Genomic DNA, 17,957 nt, shown 5'->3' with positions numbered 1-17,957 from the left:
GCTCTTTGCAAGAATGGCAAGCTGCAAGGCCATTTGTTTTATAGAGGAGCCATCAGTTTCCAGCTCATTTTATTACATAAATCTAGTGGTGTAAAGTAAAATTGCTGCTTGTAAAATTAAAAATGTTCGGGTTTAATGAGTGGAGAAGGTTACTTTTGACTCAGCTGCCTTAACGGCTGCAGTGAGTTGACATGTATTCTCCACCGCTGCAGCTGTACCGCGTGCTCTAGTACGTCTTCAGGGTGTGAGAGAGCTGAGAGAAGAAACATTCCCCAGCCACACATCAGAGTCCTGTCCAGTGACTCCAGTGGGAACTGGCCTGGGAGATTCAGATTTAATCCCCAAAATTCTTTCCCATGCACCGAGAGAGAGAAGTTTAGTTGGGACTATTTATCAATTCCATTAAACTAGCCAGGAGACTGAATGTGTGTGTGTCTCTCTCTCTTGTGCACACAGAATGTTGGTCCAACAAGGCCAAGTTTCCATCTAGCCACATACTGACAGCAAGCCGATGAGCTTTGGAAGGCCTTGCTTTAGAGACATTTTCTTGTCACAGCTCAGCTGTTAAAGCTAAATATATTCAGGACCTTCTCAGTGCTATGGAACAGGTTCTGATGCTTTAAAAAAGGACCATTTATTCATCTGAAGACAAGCTGCACCAGAGAGCATGCATTGCAATTATATCCAGCCAGACACAGTGGCAGCTTGTGTGAAGTGAAATAGGGCCCTGTCCACTTCCTCAAGATTGTAGTTCTCTCTCATGTTTCCCCCCCCCCCTGTGGTGGCTGTGTCAGGTGACATCTGGAACATGCCACAGTGACTGGACTAATCTCAGGCTAACGTGTGGCCCCTATGGACAAGAGCCGACACATGCAGGAAAGGGGCAGCATAGGAACATGCATGTTGGACTAACTCACTCTGAGCTGCAGCAACAGACGTTCGCTCTCCTGTGCTGTTACACTAACACCAGTCACCTGGGCTCAGTGTATTAAGACATAATTGTACAGCGTCAGTCTTAGCCTGCAGCACAGCTGTCCCCCTGCCTCCAGTGCCAGGTGCATGCAGACTCAGCCTCACTCTGGCCGGGTTACCCTGTTGGGCTACTGTAGCCGTTTGCATGGCCGGACTTAGCCAGGCACTGGCAAGTCCGGCCTGCGCCCAGACGCTGCTAGTGCGTGGGCAGTTGCTTCAGAACACTTTGACCTGCCCTGCACAGAACCATTGTGAAAGCATTTCTGGCAGACGGCCCGGAAGAAGATTGGGAAAACAAACCATGCGGGAGTTAATTTCCAGCTACTTCTACAATTGTGCCTGCTATGAAGAGAATTTTTGTTTGCTACCGCCAGGCAAGAAGGAGGGGGAAAGCCTGAAAAAGCATTCCAAGGAAATCTCTAACAGCCTGCAAGGGCTTCTTCCTTTGGCCAAATGGGGGCTGGATGCATCTGGCTAGTGAAAACTCACCCATGCTTGCCTCCAGTTGGCAGCAGCTAACTCCTTGGTCTAACTAGCTAGAAGCACTCTTTGGACAGCTCCCAAACATGTAGGATAATCAAGATTCTTCAGTCCGAGGTGTTACAAAAGCTTTTTTTTAAAAAAAACAAAAAACAAAAAACAACCACCAATTTTCTCCCCACTGTCAGACCCTTCAAGCATAGGATAATACTGATTATGTTAAAATCCAGTGCATTAAATTAACATACAAATTAATGTCAAGGCAGAAAACTGGCCTGAATTCAACAAGGTGCCATTCAGCAAAGACAACTGCAAAGTACTTCACTTAAGCAGGTAAAATCGAACGCACAACTGCACAATGGGGGATAACTGCCACGATGTCAGTACTGTGAAAAGGATGTGGTGGTTACAGTGGATCAGAAATTGAATGAGAGTCAGCAATGCGATGCAGGTGCAAAACAGGCTAATAATCTGGGGTGTATTAACAGGAGCATCAGATGTAAGACATGGGGGGAATTGTCCTGCTCTACTCGGCACTGGTGAGGCCTCAGCTGGGGTCCTGTGTCCAGTTCTAGGTGCCAGATTTAAGGAAAAGTGGCTAAACTGGAGAGTCCACAGGAGAGCAACAACAACGATCAAAGGGTTAGAAAACCTGACCTGTGAAGAGAGAGTAAAAACTGGGCATGTTTAGTCTTAGGAAAAGGAGACTCCAGGGGGACTTGATAAATCTTCAGAACAGTCCTTAACGTATTTGAAGAGGACAGGGATCAATTGTTCTCCATGCCCAGTAAATACAGGACAAGAAGTAATGGGCTTACCCTGCAGCAAGGGAGATGTAGGTTAGCTATTAACTAGGAAAACACTTTCTAACTCAGGGGAGTTCAGCTCTGGACCAGGCTTCCAAGGGAGGCTGTGGAATCCCCCTCACAGAAAGGGTTTAAGAACAGGTTGCACAAACAGCTGTCAGGGATGGTCTAGAGTTACTTGGTCCTGCCTCAGTGCGGGGGGCTGGGAGCCTCTTAAGGTCCCTTCCAGCACCACATTTCTGATTCCATCCAGGTGTTTCTGCTAAGAGCAAAGTAGTCCGAGGTTCTGTTCCGCATTTGAGCTCGGAGGAGCGATCCCCAGCCCGGGCAGGCACACCCACGCGAGCTCTGCTCCAGCTGGCATGCTACAAATAGCAGTGCAGCTCGGCCTAGGCCCCTGAATACGCACCCAGCTGGCCCCCCTGCGCACGTACTCGTGCGGCTAGCTGAGCTAGTCCAGCACCACTATTTCTATTGCGCGGAGGAATCGCACCTTCCTGACCTAGCCGAAGTGAAAGCGCAAGGCTGCCCGTCACAGTAAAGCAACATGGCGGACGATTTCACACCTCCCCCGTCTGCATACCTCACTGCACAAGTCCTAAAAACAAGTGGTTCCAGAAAGCCTCCGCTCCCCGCTCGGGCAGGAGAGCGCTGCCATGTCCCCAGCCACATGGGCCTGGAAGTGGAAGAGGTGGACACATGAAGAGATTTGACTGTTAGGGACCTTCGCGGCTTCTACCTCTTCCACCCCCCATCGCCCAGGTTTAACCCGGGCATGCAGTCAAGGGAACTGAAGTTCGTTTATTATTATAAAAAAATTAAGTCCTGGGAAATCTTAAACCAAATACAACCCCCTCCAAACAAAGGGCCTAGAGGACAGTGGCAGGACTTTTCCTTGGCATGTTGCAGAAATGTGCCATCGCTGTTTTTCAGCTTACTGCAGGTTGAGTCACTGCTCATTGCCGCTGATTAGGACCATGAGCGTAGGCCTGTCGCAGAGCTTTTAGAGCAGCGGCCAATCTCCATTTTCAAATGGTCAGATGGAGAATCCACACCACACTTGGCAAGTTGTTCCAATAGTTAATTACTCTCTTGGTTAAAAATTTACACCTTATTTCCACTCCGAATTTGTCCCGCTTCAGCTTGCAGCCCTGGGACCATGTTATCCTTTTCTCTGCTAGACTGAAGAACCCATCGTCAAATATTTGTTCCCGGTGTAGATACTTGTGGACTAATCGAGACACCTCTTAACCTTCTCTTTGTGAAGTGAAATAGACTCAGCATCTTGAGTCTACATGCATCTACACAGATTCCATCTTCAGCTAGTTTCTAGGCTAAAAATGTTTTAGGCCCTGATACAGCAAAGCCCTTAAGCAGGAGTAGCCCTATGGACTTTACAGGGACTTCTATTGTGCACAGGTGCTTTGCCTGACTAGGCCCAACTCACTGACTAGGTTACGGACATCTCGGTGGAAGAACACCTGGGAGAATGAGAACGCAGGGAGCAGAAGCCAGTGCTGGGAAATGGGAGCAGAGGTAGCAGCCTGGCCTTATCCCACAAGGAAGTCCAACAGCCCGATCGTTAGCTAAATATTAAATTTCCTGAGGTCTGGACAGTAAGTTTCTGTAAGAGGCTCTCCACCCCCATCTGCCAAGAGCTCCTTAAAAATCATGGGCTCTCCTTCTAGCTAGAAGTAGGTTTTCACTGTGCTAACCAGTGCACATTTGCTATCCCACCACGCAGTCCTAGGAGGCAAGGCACTGTCGTTTTACCACTAGGTAAACCTAGGCAAGCTCCACCTCAAGCAGTGGGTGGTGCAATGCAGTGGTCACCTCATGGGAAGAGCTATGGTGCCTAGTGTCCACTAGGATTCTACAGCGGGGTCGCTAACCTGCATTATCTTGTTTAAAACCCCACCACCTCAGGCCCCAAGCTTTTTGGCAATGAAGACAACGCCTAAGAGGCTCTAGTACTCATGGCACTGTGTAAGATTAAAGATACAGAAAACACACTGCTTTGGCCAAGGCTGCAAAAGGGCACAGTGCAGCCATTTCACAGCTCCTACAATCAAGAGAAAAGCACGGAAACCACAGCAAGCCCAGCACCAGTCTCCAGTCAGGGGCAGCAACCAAGAGTTGTCACTATATGCCTGTTTAGTGACCCAGTTCTAGGTGTTCACATCACCGTGAGTGGCAACCTTGTGGAAAGCGTAAGGGACTGAATGGTCCCTGGCAGGCAATGCCCCATAAAACTAGTCCCTCTAGGTCATGGCTGAGACTCATTGGTGGGGAAGATTGTCCAGCTGGGGACAGAACCTAGTCTCCAGGGGTCAATGTGGTACCTCACTGATGTGACATTTTTAGTGTTTCCAATTTACCTGGCAAGACTCCATTGTGCAGTCAATGGAAGGACAAACCAAGTGCAAGAATATGTAGCAGCTGGTAATTTGTCTCCTCGTATATACGAGAACAGCAACCACACCTGCAGCTCTTTAAGGTTAGTTTATTGCAATGTGAACTATGACAGACATAAGAAATTTATAAACATACAATATCTTGGTTTTACAAGGTCACAGCTCAGTACAGTACAATAAAATCTGTTTATACAAAATACTCTATTGGGTTTATAACGTTATTCTAGAGTATGAAAACACCCTGACCTGTTCCTTTTGTAGGTTTAGAATAGACTGAAATTAAACAACAAACAAAAATAACTCACTAAGTCAGCAGCCAAGGAAACAGGGCAGAGGACTTCACAGTTCATTATGTAATACTGTCTGGGGCGCCAAGTGACAGAGCAAAGGCCACCTGCTGTATGTTGTACATATGTAAAGTCTCCAAAAAAAATTAGTTTCAACTTTATTCCTACTAGCCCTAGATCTGTATGAACTACCATCACTACTGTTTGTCTGGCATCTTATGTTGTGCAAACTCAGTTCTTCAGCAAAGTTATAGCTTAAAGTTTCTTTCTTCAATATGGAAATTGACCAGATAAACCTAGGACAATGGAGAGAGGAAACGCTAATAGAACTATGGAACCAGATGAGGTTTAGTTTCATAAAAAACCCCTAATCCTTCAGCTGTCGGATTTAACATTTAGGTTTTTTGTTAAGAAATTTATATTTAGGCTTTTTCTTAAAACTTAAGTTATATATTTTAACAAGCCAAGACAGCATGAACGGCTTCTAAGGACTTGTCTACGCTATAGGGAAAAGTTGATCTAAGCTACGCAATTTGAGTTACGTGAATAGCATAACTCAAGTCAACATAGCTTAGATCTACTTACCACGGAGTCCACACTGCACTATGTCGACCCCATTCTTCTCGATCTGGTGGAGTACAGGAGTTGATGGGAGAGTGATCTGCGGTCAATTTAGCAGGTCTTCACGAGACCTGCTAAATCAACTGCTGATGCATTGATGGCCGCGCACTGGTAAGTGTAGACAAGCCCTAAAAACCCCTCTCTAAAACCAAGTAAGGCAGTGGCATCACTGTGTGCGGAGTCCCTGACCATCTGGGGCTACAAGCTACCCACATAGAAAAAACCTCTTTCTGCAGTTGAGGAGACTTCTTAATACTTTTAATTTTTTTTTTTTTTTTTTAAGGTGTGTGAACACACTCAGCCCTCAGTGGAGCTACAAAGTCAGTATCTGGAATGGAACACTTCCTTTAGTGTTTTTACTTTCCAATGAGCTTTGTGGATCTCAATTTTAAACTGAGTTTGCATCAGAGTGTGTTGTACTCTCCAGACACACAGAGAACTACAAGTCTTTGTTTTTGTTCTGCTTTGACTTAATCTCACAAGAAATGCAGCTCAGATGATCCCCAACATGCTTCTCTGTGAAAGTGCTCATGGATTAGGTGAACTGCATTACACCACCACCTCTTACGGGCCAACCTGAAGAATCTGTAACTTCAAATATCCCACATGCTTCTCCCCTTAAAAACCTACCAAATGCACACCAACTGGTACATCTCTAGAATGTGGCTATGAAACATACTAAAATATTTGACTAGGAAAAGAAAAAAAACAACATTTGATGGGTGAATTATACAAAAGTTTATTAGAGAAAAAAAACAAAAACCTATGCCTCTTACAGGATATCTGTTTAACATTCACTAAAACACAAGCACCAGGAGCCTACGGGTCACAGGCCATCTGCTTAACCCTCTTCACGCAAGTTGTGATATTTACCAGTGCTAAAAAAATAAATTATGTACAAACAGAAGATATCCTCCCCTTCCCACTTTAAGGGTCTTTGATCTGAGCAGTTAGAAATTGCTTTAAATTCTCACTTAAACAGGAGCAAGTAGAGTTTTTTGAGGGGGCAGTTACGCAGCTTTAGCTATTTTACCTCATGGGCATATGAGAGTATTTGACTGTATCTGGCCCCATTTAGTGTGCAAAATAATAGGCCTCAGAGCACAGGACAATATGCCACGTACTCAAGACCACATCCATACCAGTAAGGGAGCCAGTCATGCTCTGAACACAGGACAGACTCCGAGAATATGTAACACAACTGATACCCTCTTGCTAAAAGCCAACTCCACTCCCACTGAAGTGAGTTGCATCCACCCTAGAACACCAGCAAGCCTTTGCAACATCTTGTTTGGAACAGAGCTCCATAAAGAATAGAATACTCTATTTTCCTGGAGGGGTGCACAATCTAAAGGAAGCTTCAGGACAGAGAAGCCACCTCTTAGGAAGCTCAGGGTCAGGGCTAGGGAAGAGGAAGGGACATAGTACTGGCCAACACTGGTAGAGATGCTGATTTCCTAAATGAAGCAGCAGTGGAAGACTTCCAGTTCCAAAGCCAAACTCAGTAATAGAATGGGAAAGATGGATGCACAGACCCGATATGTACCAGCATCAATTCCTTTAGTTCTGACTAAAGCAGGTTCCTAACTAAACAACTCAACTTTCTGCATTTGTACCCATTTGGTTTCATAGTGTTACTTTGAAGAGAGGCATCACAAAGAGTGTTTGGAAATTTCTTTGCCTAGGAAAAGTGGGATGATCTAAACCTGAATCCTTCCTGCATCAGCAAGTGTTCTTTATGAAAATGGGATGATCACAATAAAATGAGGATCCACCCCAAAAGGAGTGGAGTGAAGATAGTTATTTAAAAAAAGCCTTCCACTAATTTCAGTCATCAATTCCAACCCAAGTGTTCCATGAAAATTTAACTAAAGTGGGGAGGTTTAAAAAACTACAGTAGCTAAAAATGTTTTCAAGAGGTGCTAGAAAAGCCTACAAATAGAGCCAGGTTGTGTCTGTCATCCAAAGGAGTTTGGACTTTGTCATATTTTAAGACCACCCCTCCCACTAACCCACCTCAAAAATATCCCAACTTCCACTAAGAATCTGGCAGTTAAGAAGTATGTGAAGCAGTATTCATTTTAGACTCAGCATTGAAGCCAGTTGAGCCTCAAAATATCCAGTAGCCTTTTTTGTGGCTTTAAAAACAGACATACCCTAAACAGATCACAAAAAACTTAACTAAAACATGGTTTACAGAGTGGTATTAAGGCTCTTCCAGAGTAGTCTAGAGGTGGAAACTTTAAGGCACCTATTAGTACATTCATGTTACTGTTAAAAAAGCCAGAATATAAAAAAGTTTCCCACCCACGTAAGAGGATATGGCACATTTAGCTGTTACCTCTGTTGAATCCAGATGGAAAAACAACTGAGAGCTTTGTTTAAAAATGAACACTTGGTTTATACACTTCTGATGACTGCTCACTACCAGCACAGCATTTTCCCCAGACACTATTTTAGAGGAACAGCACTTCCTCCAATCCTCCAGGATTAAAATCAGTCCCTCACATACGACTCTCCTCCTCTTTTATGCCATCTTCTGTGTTTTTCTGTGGCGCATTAGCCACATCATTGTTTGCCTCTTTTTGTTTCTCAGCCTCTTTTTGTTTCTCGGCCTCATCAATATTGGTTTCCTCCTCTCTCCCTTTGTTTCTCAGCTTGTCCTCTGCCTTTTGTTCTTTCTCCAGCAGCCGGTAGTTGATGCCCATTCCCACAAACAGGTAGATCCCAGAGACGATCAAAATGATTCCACAGGACCAGTATGTGTATTTGTAGTCACCGTACATGTCATTGAGTTTACCTGATGGACCAGAGAGGACAATGCATTATGTGGCTGACCATCTCCCATTATACAGCAGGAATCACTCTAAGCTAACATGCATAAGCTCTCCCCAGATGTCTAACCCGTAATGTGTGTTCATGCACATGCATCTGGCCACAAGAACAATCTCTGCTTAAAAGCTCAGGTTTTTTAAAGCTTGACCTAAGTGTTGATCAAATGCAGTGCTGGTAAAATGGCAATGCACATGGCAGTAAGCTCTGATCAATGTCCACTTAAATTTTAAAAGCAAACCCACTAGGAAGAGGCTGTTCAGGTATGGTTTGGGTAGACCAAAAAGTCCAGCCATTTTCCAAGACTGTCTAGGAGTCCCCCAGAATTTCCTAGAAAACCTGTTTTTCAGGTGACACTCTTTTTTGACCAGGGTATCCAAGCTGTCACTGTAGCTTCCTCTAGTCACATCTCCCCAAGGTTAAAAGCCAAAGTTTGCTTTGCTCTAGGGGAAACACTCAAACTTTGCTTGGACCCTGAAATTTCATACAGAAAGAGAGTGTGGACGCTCTCCTTGTGGGAAGACCCTCCCTGCACTGGGATATAATCCACACACACTCTAGTATGTCTATAATCACTTGGCCATTCCTGTTGGGAAGAGCCCTCCCATGTGTGTTCTGGCTACACTCATGCCTTTCTGCACTTCTGTGCCTTCAATTCTCAGCCTTCCCAGCAAGTGCCCTTTGGGAAGGAGCAGTAGTTGTTCCCTCCCCACCTTGGTATTCTCACAGTACACAGGCACCCCAGGAGATACATAAAAATACTCTACCTAGGAGAGGTGGTCCCAGGAGCACAGGGCAGCATTCCACAATGGTCACCAACCCGACAGCGCTGGAGAACCTCTGAGCCCCAACCAAATCCATCAATGTTTCAAACAAGACAGAGCTGAGCCAGCCAAAGGCAAATCCAAAGAACCCAGCATAGACGCAAAACCCAGCATAGGTGGTGGAGAAGGGTGCCAGGAGGTGGCACGCTCCATTATACACCACAGAGACAGCAAAGAAATATTGGATCCTCGGTCTAACCCACTTCGTGTTTGCCACCAGTCCCATGGAAGGCCTAGCCACCATGTCTACAAAGGCCAGAATGGAGAGCAGAAAGGCAGCAGACTCATTACCAAACTCTTTACTCTTGGCATAATTGCTGAGGAAGACTAAGGGAGTAAACAGTCCAAAGAACATAATCACATTGCCGGACAGATAGAGCAAGAAGCCTCTGTGTGTAAACAGGGACAAATCCAAGAACTTGTTAATAGTCTGGTAAACTGTGAGCTTCTGCTTCTTCGTCTTTCCAGCAATAAGGTCCATACTGGCATCGCCAGCTCCTTCATCCGCTTTCACAGTGGACTTCCCAGCTTCCTGCAATACTTCTTTTGAGACCTCTTTCTTCAGCTGATCTGGCTTGGGGCCTATAGGTCGCATCAGAGATCCGGCTACACAGCAGTTCAGCAAAAGGCCACCAAGAATTAAAAAACTCCCCCTCCAGCCAAATATACTGAAGAAAAACTGGTTCAGGGGGGCCAGTGTAGACAAGAATACAGGGCTACCTGCCATAGCTAATCCATTGGCCAATGGACGTTTCTTATAGAAGTACTTGCCAATCATGGTCAAGGCTGGGTTCAAGTTAAATGCAAGCCCAAGACCTGGAAAATAAGAGAATACATACATGTGAGTTTAAAAATGAGAGATCTCTACACATCTGTAGATTATGGGATTAATGGATTGGGTACTGGGCCGAGTTCTTCTCATGTTATACTAAATTTAACTTGCACTGATCTCAGAAGTTATGTAGGGAGTAACTAATGGCAGGATTTGGCCAGTTACTGCAGATTCTCAGTGATATAGGAAGAAGGTGCCAATTTTGCTAGTGAGCAAACTATTGGGGGTTTGTTTTTTAGAGCCAGAATTGAAGGAGTTCCAGGATACAAGAGATAATGAAGTTTACTAGTGTGAAATAAGTCTGATTTGAGATAAGATGGGGATGTCCAAGTACCAGAACACACATCCTTTGATACACACATCCTTCGCTGAGGAGGATTTCAGATTCAGAGCGTGTATAGTTATATAGCAATTTATATACTGACTTAGGACAAGGCTAAGATGAACTTTTATGATTCTAACCCTAAACATGAGGAGTCATGAAAAGACCGCTCACCTCCCACAACCCCAACACAGAAGTAGAGCTCTTCCACAGTGTTACAGAAAGAGGCTGCAATCAAGCCACACCCGGACAGACAGCCCCCAGCAATCATTACTGGCCGACTGCCATACTTGTTCACCAGGATGCTGCTGATGGGACCTAGAAGAGATCAAAAGAGAGTTAACCAAAGGGGAGACATCTCTGGGTGGTATGCATGCATGCACTACAAAGCAGATGGACACTAATAGGAGTGCACAGAGGTTTAGCTTCAGGAGTCCGTGAAAGCTGGGCATGGGTGATCAAGAGGAGCATTAGCCATGGCTCTCCTGTCAAGAGGAGGGGGGTGGTATAGAAGCGCAGGAGAGCAAGGTGGATGACATAAGGCCATGTTGGGTTAAGTGCTCGGACATCTCACTCCAAAGCACCATGTTCCAGGCGGTTTAGAATCCAAACTGAAACAGTTCACAGTGGAACATCGCACTGGCTCCCCATAAGAGCCTGTCTACTCTGCTTTTTGCAGAGCTTGAGAAAGTTTTTAAGTCCGTAGGGTTTCAGAGAGCCTCACAAATATGAATGGATTCAGTTCTGCCTCCCCAAGTTTATAGAGACACAAGGGGACAGATTAGGCCCTGGTGTAACTCCAGGGAATTCAGTGGTGTTATACCACAGATTAATTTGTCCCAATAGCTTTGACACACAAGATCTGGTCCCACCCATCCCTTTGGAGTCAGTGTGGCTTAATGGATAAGGCACTAGGCTGGAACTCAGAACTCCTAGGATCTATTCCTGCCTCTGGCCAACTGGGTAACCTCAGATGAGTCACTTCCCCTTCCTTTGCCTCAGGTTCCCCATCTATAAAACAGTGATGGTACCATGCTGACCTCCTTTGGAAAGCACTGAGAGCTAATGATGCAAAGCCCTATATAGGAGCTAGTTATTTTTATTATTCTCTGAACCCTAATGCAAACTCTAGCTATTCTGGGCGTGGCTCTAACAACCCACCACACAAACACCCATGAATATGCTGCATGCAACAAGCTGGTCATTTTTTTCCCCTCAGGAGGGGGTCATGATGTACAGAACGGATATTTTCAAAAGCCTGTATGTTGGATAAGATTCTCTAGTAACATTTAGATGTTGTTGGTACCAAAATATCAAGTGCACGTGGGGGCAGAAACAGGGAGATTTGAAGGGATTTTGTAAAATGCTTTAGTGAGTCAGAACAGAAAGAAGAACAGAGCTCAAGTGAGACTGGAGTTTAAATTGAGTCAATGTTGGGTTTTTTCGTGGTTTTAAAGTTTCACTTTGCTTCAGCCACAGAAGCCCAACGGAAACTTGAATGTTTGAGTCAAGCCATCCCACCACCACTGTGCCCCAGAGACCATAGTGTGATACCATGATTGGTTTTGTTAGATCCTGCTCCTTATTTTCCACTGGAATTCTACACATCAAAAGCCACAGTCACATGGAGATCTTGTCTGCATGCATGTTACCAATCTAGGAAAGGAAAAAGCAGGATGGTCCCCAAACTAAGTGTTTTTTCCCCACGTTTTCAAGAGTCATCAGTTGCTCTTTAAAGCCTTCGACCAACTGACATCTGACTCAGTCTGTGATGCTAGCTGTGACCACCTCCGCCAGACCAGCAGAGCTTCTGAAACATCAGCATGACTCATCCCCTGCACTAGTTAGTCGCACTAGCGCAGAGTACTATCTTTCTCTACAGCAGTGTGAAATGTGCTCATGTGTGTCCGAGGAGAAACCTTTTAAACTTGTACATACTCTACTCCTCTGGCTTGGAGGGCAGCACAAGAAAAATCCCTCCCCCCCCTTTATACCCAAAGAAAATAGTAACATGAACTTTCATTATAGCTACCCAGGAAAAGAAGTGACGGGCAGAGAAGTGGGGATGCAGAGCAGTTGTAAAGAAACTTTCCCACAGCTACTTGGAAACAAGAGAGCTTGTGTTTATTTGTGCTGCATGTGATGCTGTCCACTCTTTAGGGATATTTCTGTCCTGAAGATCAGACTGCAGTTTTCCAAACTGGGTTATGTGGGTCTATCCTGTTTTCAACCATCCAAAATTTGATCTATCGTTTATCTTGTGGTAAAACCTAAGGGAGTCAGCCAGATCGGGGCCCTACTATGCCAGGAACTCTGAAATGTAGGAACCATCCCTGCCCCCAAAGGGCTTACAGCTCAGGCGTAATATGAGGAGGAAACACAGAATCGGGTGGTAGAGCACAGATGGGTAACAAAAACAACAGGATGTTTAGCACAGACTAGCTGTGTGCTGAATGCACAACCAGGGAGTAGCCACAGCTCCAAAGCCCCTCCAGCAGAAATATTTCATGTGCAGGGGAGGGATTTTTGTTCATTTGTTATTTTAATTACTCTTCCAATGTTTGAGAAGTCAGATTGCTGTGTGCACCCACAGTTTAAAATGCTTCATTACAAGAAACCCTAATCCAAAGTAAACAGTGATCAGATACAGTAGTGCATGCTCTACAGACACTAAAATGTAATTAAATAAACTGAATGAGCACCCATTGAACATTAACAGATCTGGGTTCACGATTAACAGACAGCAAGGTCAACATGTTATTCCTGGCTACTCAGATGTGGTTTGACCATTTCACCTCTAGTTGAGCAGAACCTAGAAAATGTTTGAAGAGAGTCCAGTGGCTGTGTCAGCAGCCTGGCTTCCTACCTGGAGCCAAGGCACTCAGAAATCCCAGCGGTATTCCAAATGGCCTATGCCCTCCATCACACGCAGGGCCCGTGCAGGTACTTCCCAGCAGGCACAGAGTGCTGTACAGTTCCCGTAAGGAACCTCTGCAACTGAGCCAAGGCCCCATGCAAATCCGTAAGGACTGACTCTTCCTTTTCACATCCGCAGCACTGCATCTGGAGGCTGGGACGCTCCCTCCCTCCCTCACCCACCCACCCACTGTGTAGAGACACACCAGGAGTTTAGCAAAGTTTGAAAGATTTGCACATTGAACATGAAACCACTCCCTGATGTTCCTGGAGCAGATCCTAAGGACAGCACTGCAACATACCAGGGAATAGTAGGACTGAAGGCCTGCTAATATATTGTCAGGGAGCAGTATGTTAAGCTTGGCTTCATGACATTAGCTCTTACTGTGGCAAAAAGCAACGTTCATATCAAGTTGGGCCCAAAATTTAGGCTTCATAAAAAACCCAAAACTGCTCAGGGCAAGAGCCAGATCCAAAGTGCTCTGTGCTGGATGAGACACTTGGCAGTGCTTAAGTATCCTCACAATGGGGAAGGGGATCTTTGGTTTTGATTAAACAAAAGCTCAAAGATTGTGGTAGCACTGTAGCACACACACCTTTAAAACTGGCCACAAACTTAACAAAATACTGACTAGTCTATTTTCAGTGTGGAGAAAAGACAGCAAGAAGCGAAATTAAAATCTGTTTTTTCCTAATTTTATTAGTAACTGAGACAAGGTCATTTCAAATTATTAACTTGTGTCCCTTTAACTCACTTGGACCAAAATCAAAAGCAACAACTACAAACCAGCACCTGAACTCAAGTGCCCTCCCCAGCATAGGCCCAATTATCCTCTGACCCTTAAGATAATGCTTCATTACAAGAAACCCTAATCCAAAGTAAACAGTGATCAGATACAGTAGTGCATGATACAGTACACCATACAGTACAGATACAGTAGACCATTAACTTCAGATGAGTCACAACAGTGTCAAACTAGCAAGAGTTCAGAATTAGGCCTTGCTTTGCTGCTGCCCATTCGCCTCTTATTCTGGGGAGAGCTAGACCAAGTCCATGTCACTTGGTCAATCTGGCAGCTTTCACCAGAATAAAGCATCCTTTCGACACTATGAAGAAAACTGAGTTCCTTCAAGAATGTGCTTTTCAGGATCCAAATGAGTCTGGGAGTAACAGACCATGCATTGTGGCTGCTCAAAAAAGGCTCAGCCAAGCAGAGTTTAGTATTCTCTCTGGCTCTCTGCAGATTTGTGAAAAAGCATGCAGAGCAATAGTACAGTCTGTCTGGGGTGGGGGTGGCAGGAGGATGCGGAGCTGCCTTTGCAAACATCACACACACACACAGAACTTCCTCCAAAGATATATTCAGAAGCAGATATTGTATGCAAAGCACCCCTGCTTCCTGGAATGAGAGTTAGTCAGACATCCTAAGGTTACAAGAAAAGAGTTACTTGGGGAAAGAGGGTGGGACTGATGTCACATCTGGTGACTAACGCTTAACTCTAGGCAACACAGTTTATTATTTACTTAATTATCTCTTTACAAGCTCTTGGCCCATACTGTAAAAGGCTGTGGAAAGCCTGAAAGCAGTAATGCAGTCCTTGCGTGTACTTGTGCCACCCCTAAGTGAAACACCAAAGCTATTACAGAGGAGCATTCCTGCTCTGGAAAATTCTAGATAGTTTCAAACTTGGGCCATAGCGCAAAACAGCACTTAGGTCACGTACACATCAACAAACCAGTTTGCAGGACCAGGCACGAGTGAGCTGTTGGGATTTTAAGACTTCTGCAGCTGTCATTGTGAAGGAGCTCCCCTAATGCCTGGCAACTGGGAGAGGGAGGCAAATCACTTTCGAAAAAGATTAATAAGTGTTTCTCATTCCAAGAGCAGGTGACTGGTTCCGTCTTGCCATGTCCCTGTTAGCCATTACTGATCCTTCTGCATACAGGCTCCCAAGAGCGTTCAGGAGAACACGTTCACAGGGCCACTAGAGACGGACAGGGCATGGCCTAGATCAGGTCCCACAAAGTCAGTTACAGTTTACAAGCTTTTTATAACATGGAGGCAGGGAAATGTGCTGGCTGCCTCACTAGCTGAGCTAGGACAAAGCAGGGACTGTTCCCCCATGGAAAAGCCTCATGCCCAGCTCCTGCCGGTAGCGGCTTTTGATGCACAAATGCAAATATGCGTCAGGCGGTTTGCCAGTTTGGGACAGCGGCAGCACGACAATCACCAATACTCAGAGCTGCCTCCAGGGTGGACACTATGGCTGTCACAGTGGGAGCTTCTTTTAGCCACGTAGTCTACCACGCACATTCACAGGCTGCTACAGAATACTGAGGAAGTGAGGACGGTGGTAAGAACCCACCTTCCCCATGTACTCAGAAGTTACCTATTTAAGGAAAGTAATGTAAGATTGGAGGTGGCCTGGAGTCTTGCCCCCATCAGTCCAAACCCCCAAGATGTGGCAGAGGGGGGCTTCACCAGCATTTAAAAAAAAAAAAAAGTTGCTGTTTGCCTTGTCCAATTGTTTTCCTATACTTTTGGTCCCTGCTGCCATCTTTCTGCTGTTAAAAGGGGAGTTTGAGACAATCCTTTTCGCTAGGTTTGCAAAATGCCCTTGCTAAAGTTAGCCCAGGACCAGGACTCGCTCTGACCAGGTCAGATTTCTCAGCACTACAAGAGAGAAACACACTGAAAAGAAAGAAAATAAAGGAAGAGCAGCTGTGTTGTTAGTGTTCGGGCCAGATCCTCAGCTGGAACAAATTCACAGATCAGTCCAAAAGGGAACACTGATAGTCGAGTCTGACCTCCTATAGAGCACAGGACATAGAACCTCCCCAAATTCTTGTTTGAACTAGAGCCTCTCTTAGAAAAATATCCAGTCTTGATTTAAAAGTTGTCAGTAGATTACAGCCCCTTGGTAAATTGTTCCAATGGTTAACTATCCTAATTATTAAACATTTGAGCCTTATCACCAATCTGAATTTGCCTAGCTTTGGCTTCCCGCCATTGGATCTTGTTATACCTTTGTCTGCTAGACTGAAGAGACCATTATCAAATATCTGTTCCTCACGTAGGTACTTACCGACTGAGCAAGTCAATCCTTAACCCTCTCTTTGTTAAGTTAAATAGATTGAGCTCCTTGAGTCTGTCACTGTAAGGCAGGTTTTCCAGTCTTTTAATCATTCTCATGCCCTTTCTCTGAACCCTGTCCAGTTAAACATCCTTCTTATACAGTGAACATCAGACCTGGACAGACTATTCCTGTAGGGGTCACACTGGTGACCAAGAAAGAGGTAAAATAACCTCCCTACTCCTACTCAAGATTCCCATTTATACATCCCAGGATCACATTAGCGCTTTCGGCCAGAGTGGTGCTCTGGGAGCTGATGTTCCAATATTATCCACCATGACCCCCAAATCCTCGTCTGCATTCTTTGTTCCTAGATCTATCACTTTACCTTTGGCCACACCACAGTGCATACTTCTATTGATTTGCTGGGTATAGAATCAGCTCTGCAAGCTGTAATTTCTTTCATCTATGACGACTCTCTGTAGGGACTCCTGCATTCACCATAGCTTCGTATGCCAGCCTTCCAGAAGATATTAGAAGCAGACAAAATGTCACAGGTACATTCTAACGAGGGCAAGTGCAGAATTACGCAAGTCCTAATTCCTTGGAAAGATTTTACTTATAGCTTTGCAGAGGAGCAGGACAGTTTAACCTCATTTTCACACTTTGGGCATTAAATAAAGTTTACGCCAAACTTTTCCAAACAAACCAGTTTAGAAAATTTCACCCAAATGGGAAACAGTCAGTCCCTATTCGTGTTTTGGAGAAAGGCAATACAATAGGAGACCATTAAATCACCTCCCTGTTGTCTCTCGTCTGCTTGCTTACCTCCTGCGTACATAACAGCCAGCATGATGGAGGAGATCCAGGAGACTTTGCTGCTAGATGCATCGAAGATGACCTCAATCTCTTTGAAAAACACAGTAATGGATTTGGGAAATGCATAGGAGAAGCCAATGGAGATGAAGGCTCCGATGACCACAGCCCATCCCCATCCTCCTTCTGGTGGGGTGTATCCCTGAGGGCCTCCAATTGCTGGCGGCATCTTGAGTGAAGTTTGTGGTGATTAAGCTGGGTTTCAAAGATCTGCAGAGAACACAAGACATCAGCACTTAGTAAAGAATACAACAGCATTTTACTCTAGAGTCTTTAGGAAGAAGCAGGTCCCTGGAGCTGTCCAACTGTCGCCCTTCTTGGCTTCCCCTAACACACAGAAGAATTCCCCATCAGTGATGGATCAGAAATAGATGCAACACTCACGTGAAACTCAGAAGTTGTTTAAGGGCGTTAGAATGGGGGCAAGGAGGTTACCTGAGAGATTCAACAAGGATCAAGACCACCACCCATTTAAAATAATAAAAGGCAATATTTTCAAGAGCGATTAACAATTCCAGGTGCCTTGATTTTTAAGATTCCCAACCGGCAACACCTTGAACAGAGCAGATTTTTAGAGGGTGGGTGCTCAGCATTTTCAGAAATTCAGGCTCCTGAAAGGTGTCAAGACAGTCAACCAAAAGATGCTTTTGAAGGGCTTTGCCTTAAGATATTTATAAGCAGTGAATTAAAAGCATAGGTA

General features: G+C 45.0%; 1 protein-coding gene across 7 annotated transcripts in view; it reads right to left on the bottom strand.

Annotated features, from left to right (window-relative positions):
* Positions 1 to 6,294: 6,294 nt before the first annotated feature.
* Positions 6,295 to 17,957, bottom strand: part of SLC16A1 (solute carrier family 16 member 1) — a 34,279-nt gene continuing 22,616 nt past the window's right edge. For all 7 annotated transcript variants that reach the window (XM_073320516.1, XM_073320511.1, XM_073320512.1 and 4 more), the window contains 4 exons: positions 17,210 to 17,467; positions 10,565 to 10,708; positions 9,180 to 10,052; positions 6,295 to 8,380 (listed from right to left, as the gene is read on the bottom strand). In XM_073320516.1, coding sequence (XP_073176617.1) covers positions 8,085 to 8,380; positions 9,180 to 10,052; positions 10,565 to 10,708; positions 17,210 to 17,426 — 1,530 coding nt within the window. In that variant the 5' untranslated portion in view covers positions 17,427 to 17,467 and the 3' untranslated portion in view covers positions 6,295 to 8,084. The remainder of the gene's footprint in view (positions 8,381 to 9,179; positions 10,053 to 10,564; positions 10,709 to 17,209; positions 17,468 to 17,957) is intronic.

This window comes from Lepidochelys kempii, chromosome 21 (genome assembly GCF_965140265.1).
Source record: "Lepidochelys kempii isolate rLepKem1 chromosome 21, rLepKem1.hap2, whole genome shotgun sequence".
Lineage (NCBI taxonomy): Eukaryota > Metazoa > Chordata > Testudines > Cheloniidae > Lepidochelys > Lepidochelys kempii.
The sequence above is the reverse complement of the archived record's forward strand: the minus strand, read 5'-3'. Positions and strand labels throughout refer to the sequence as shown.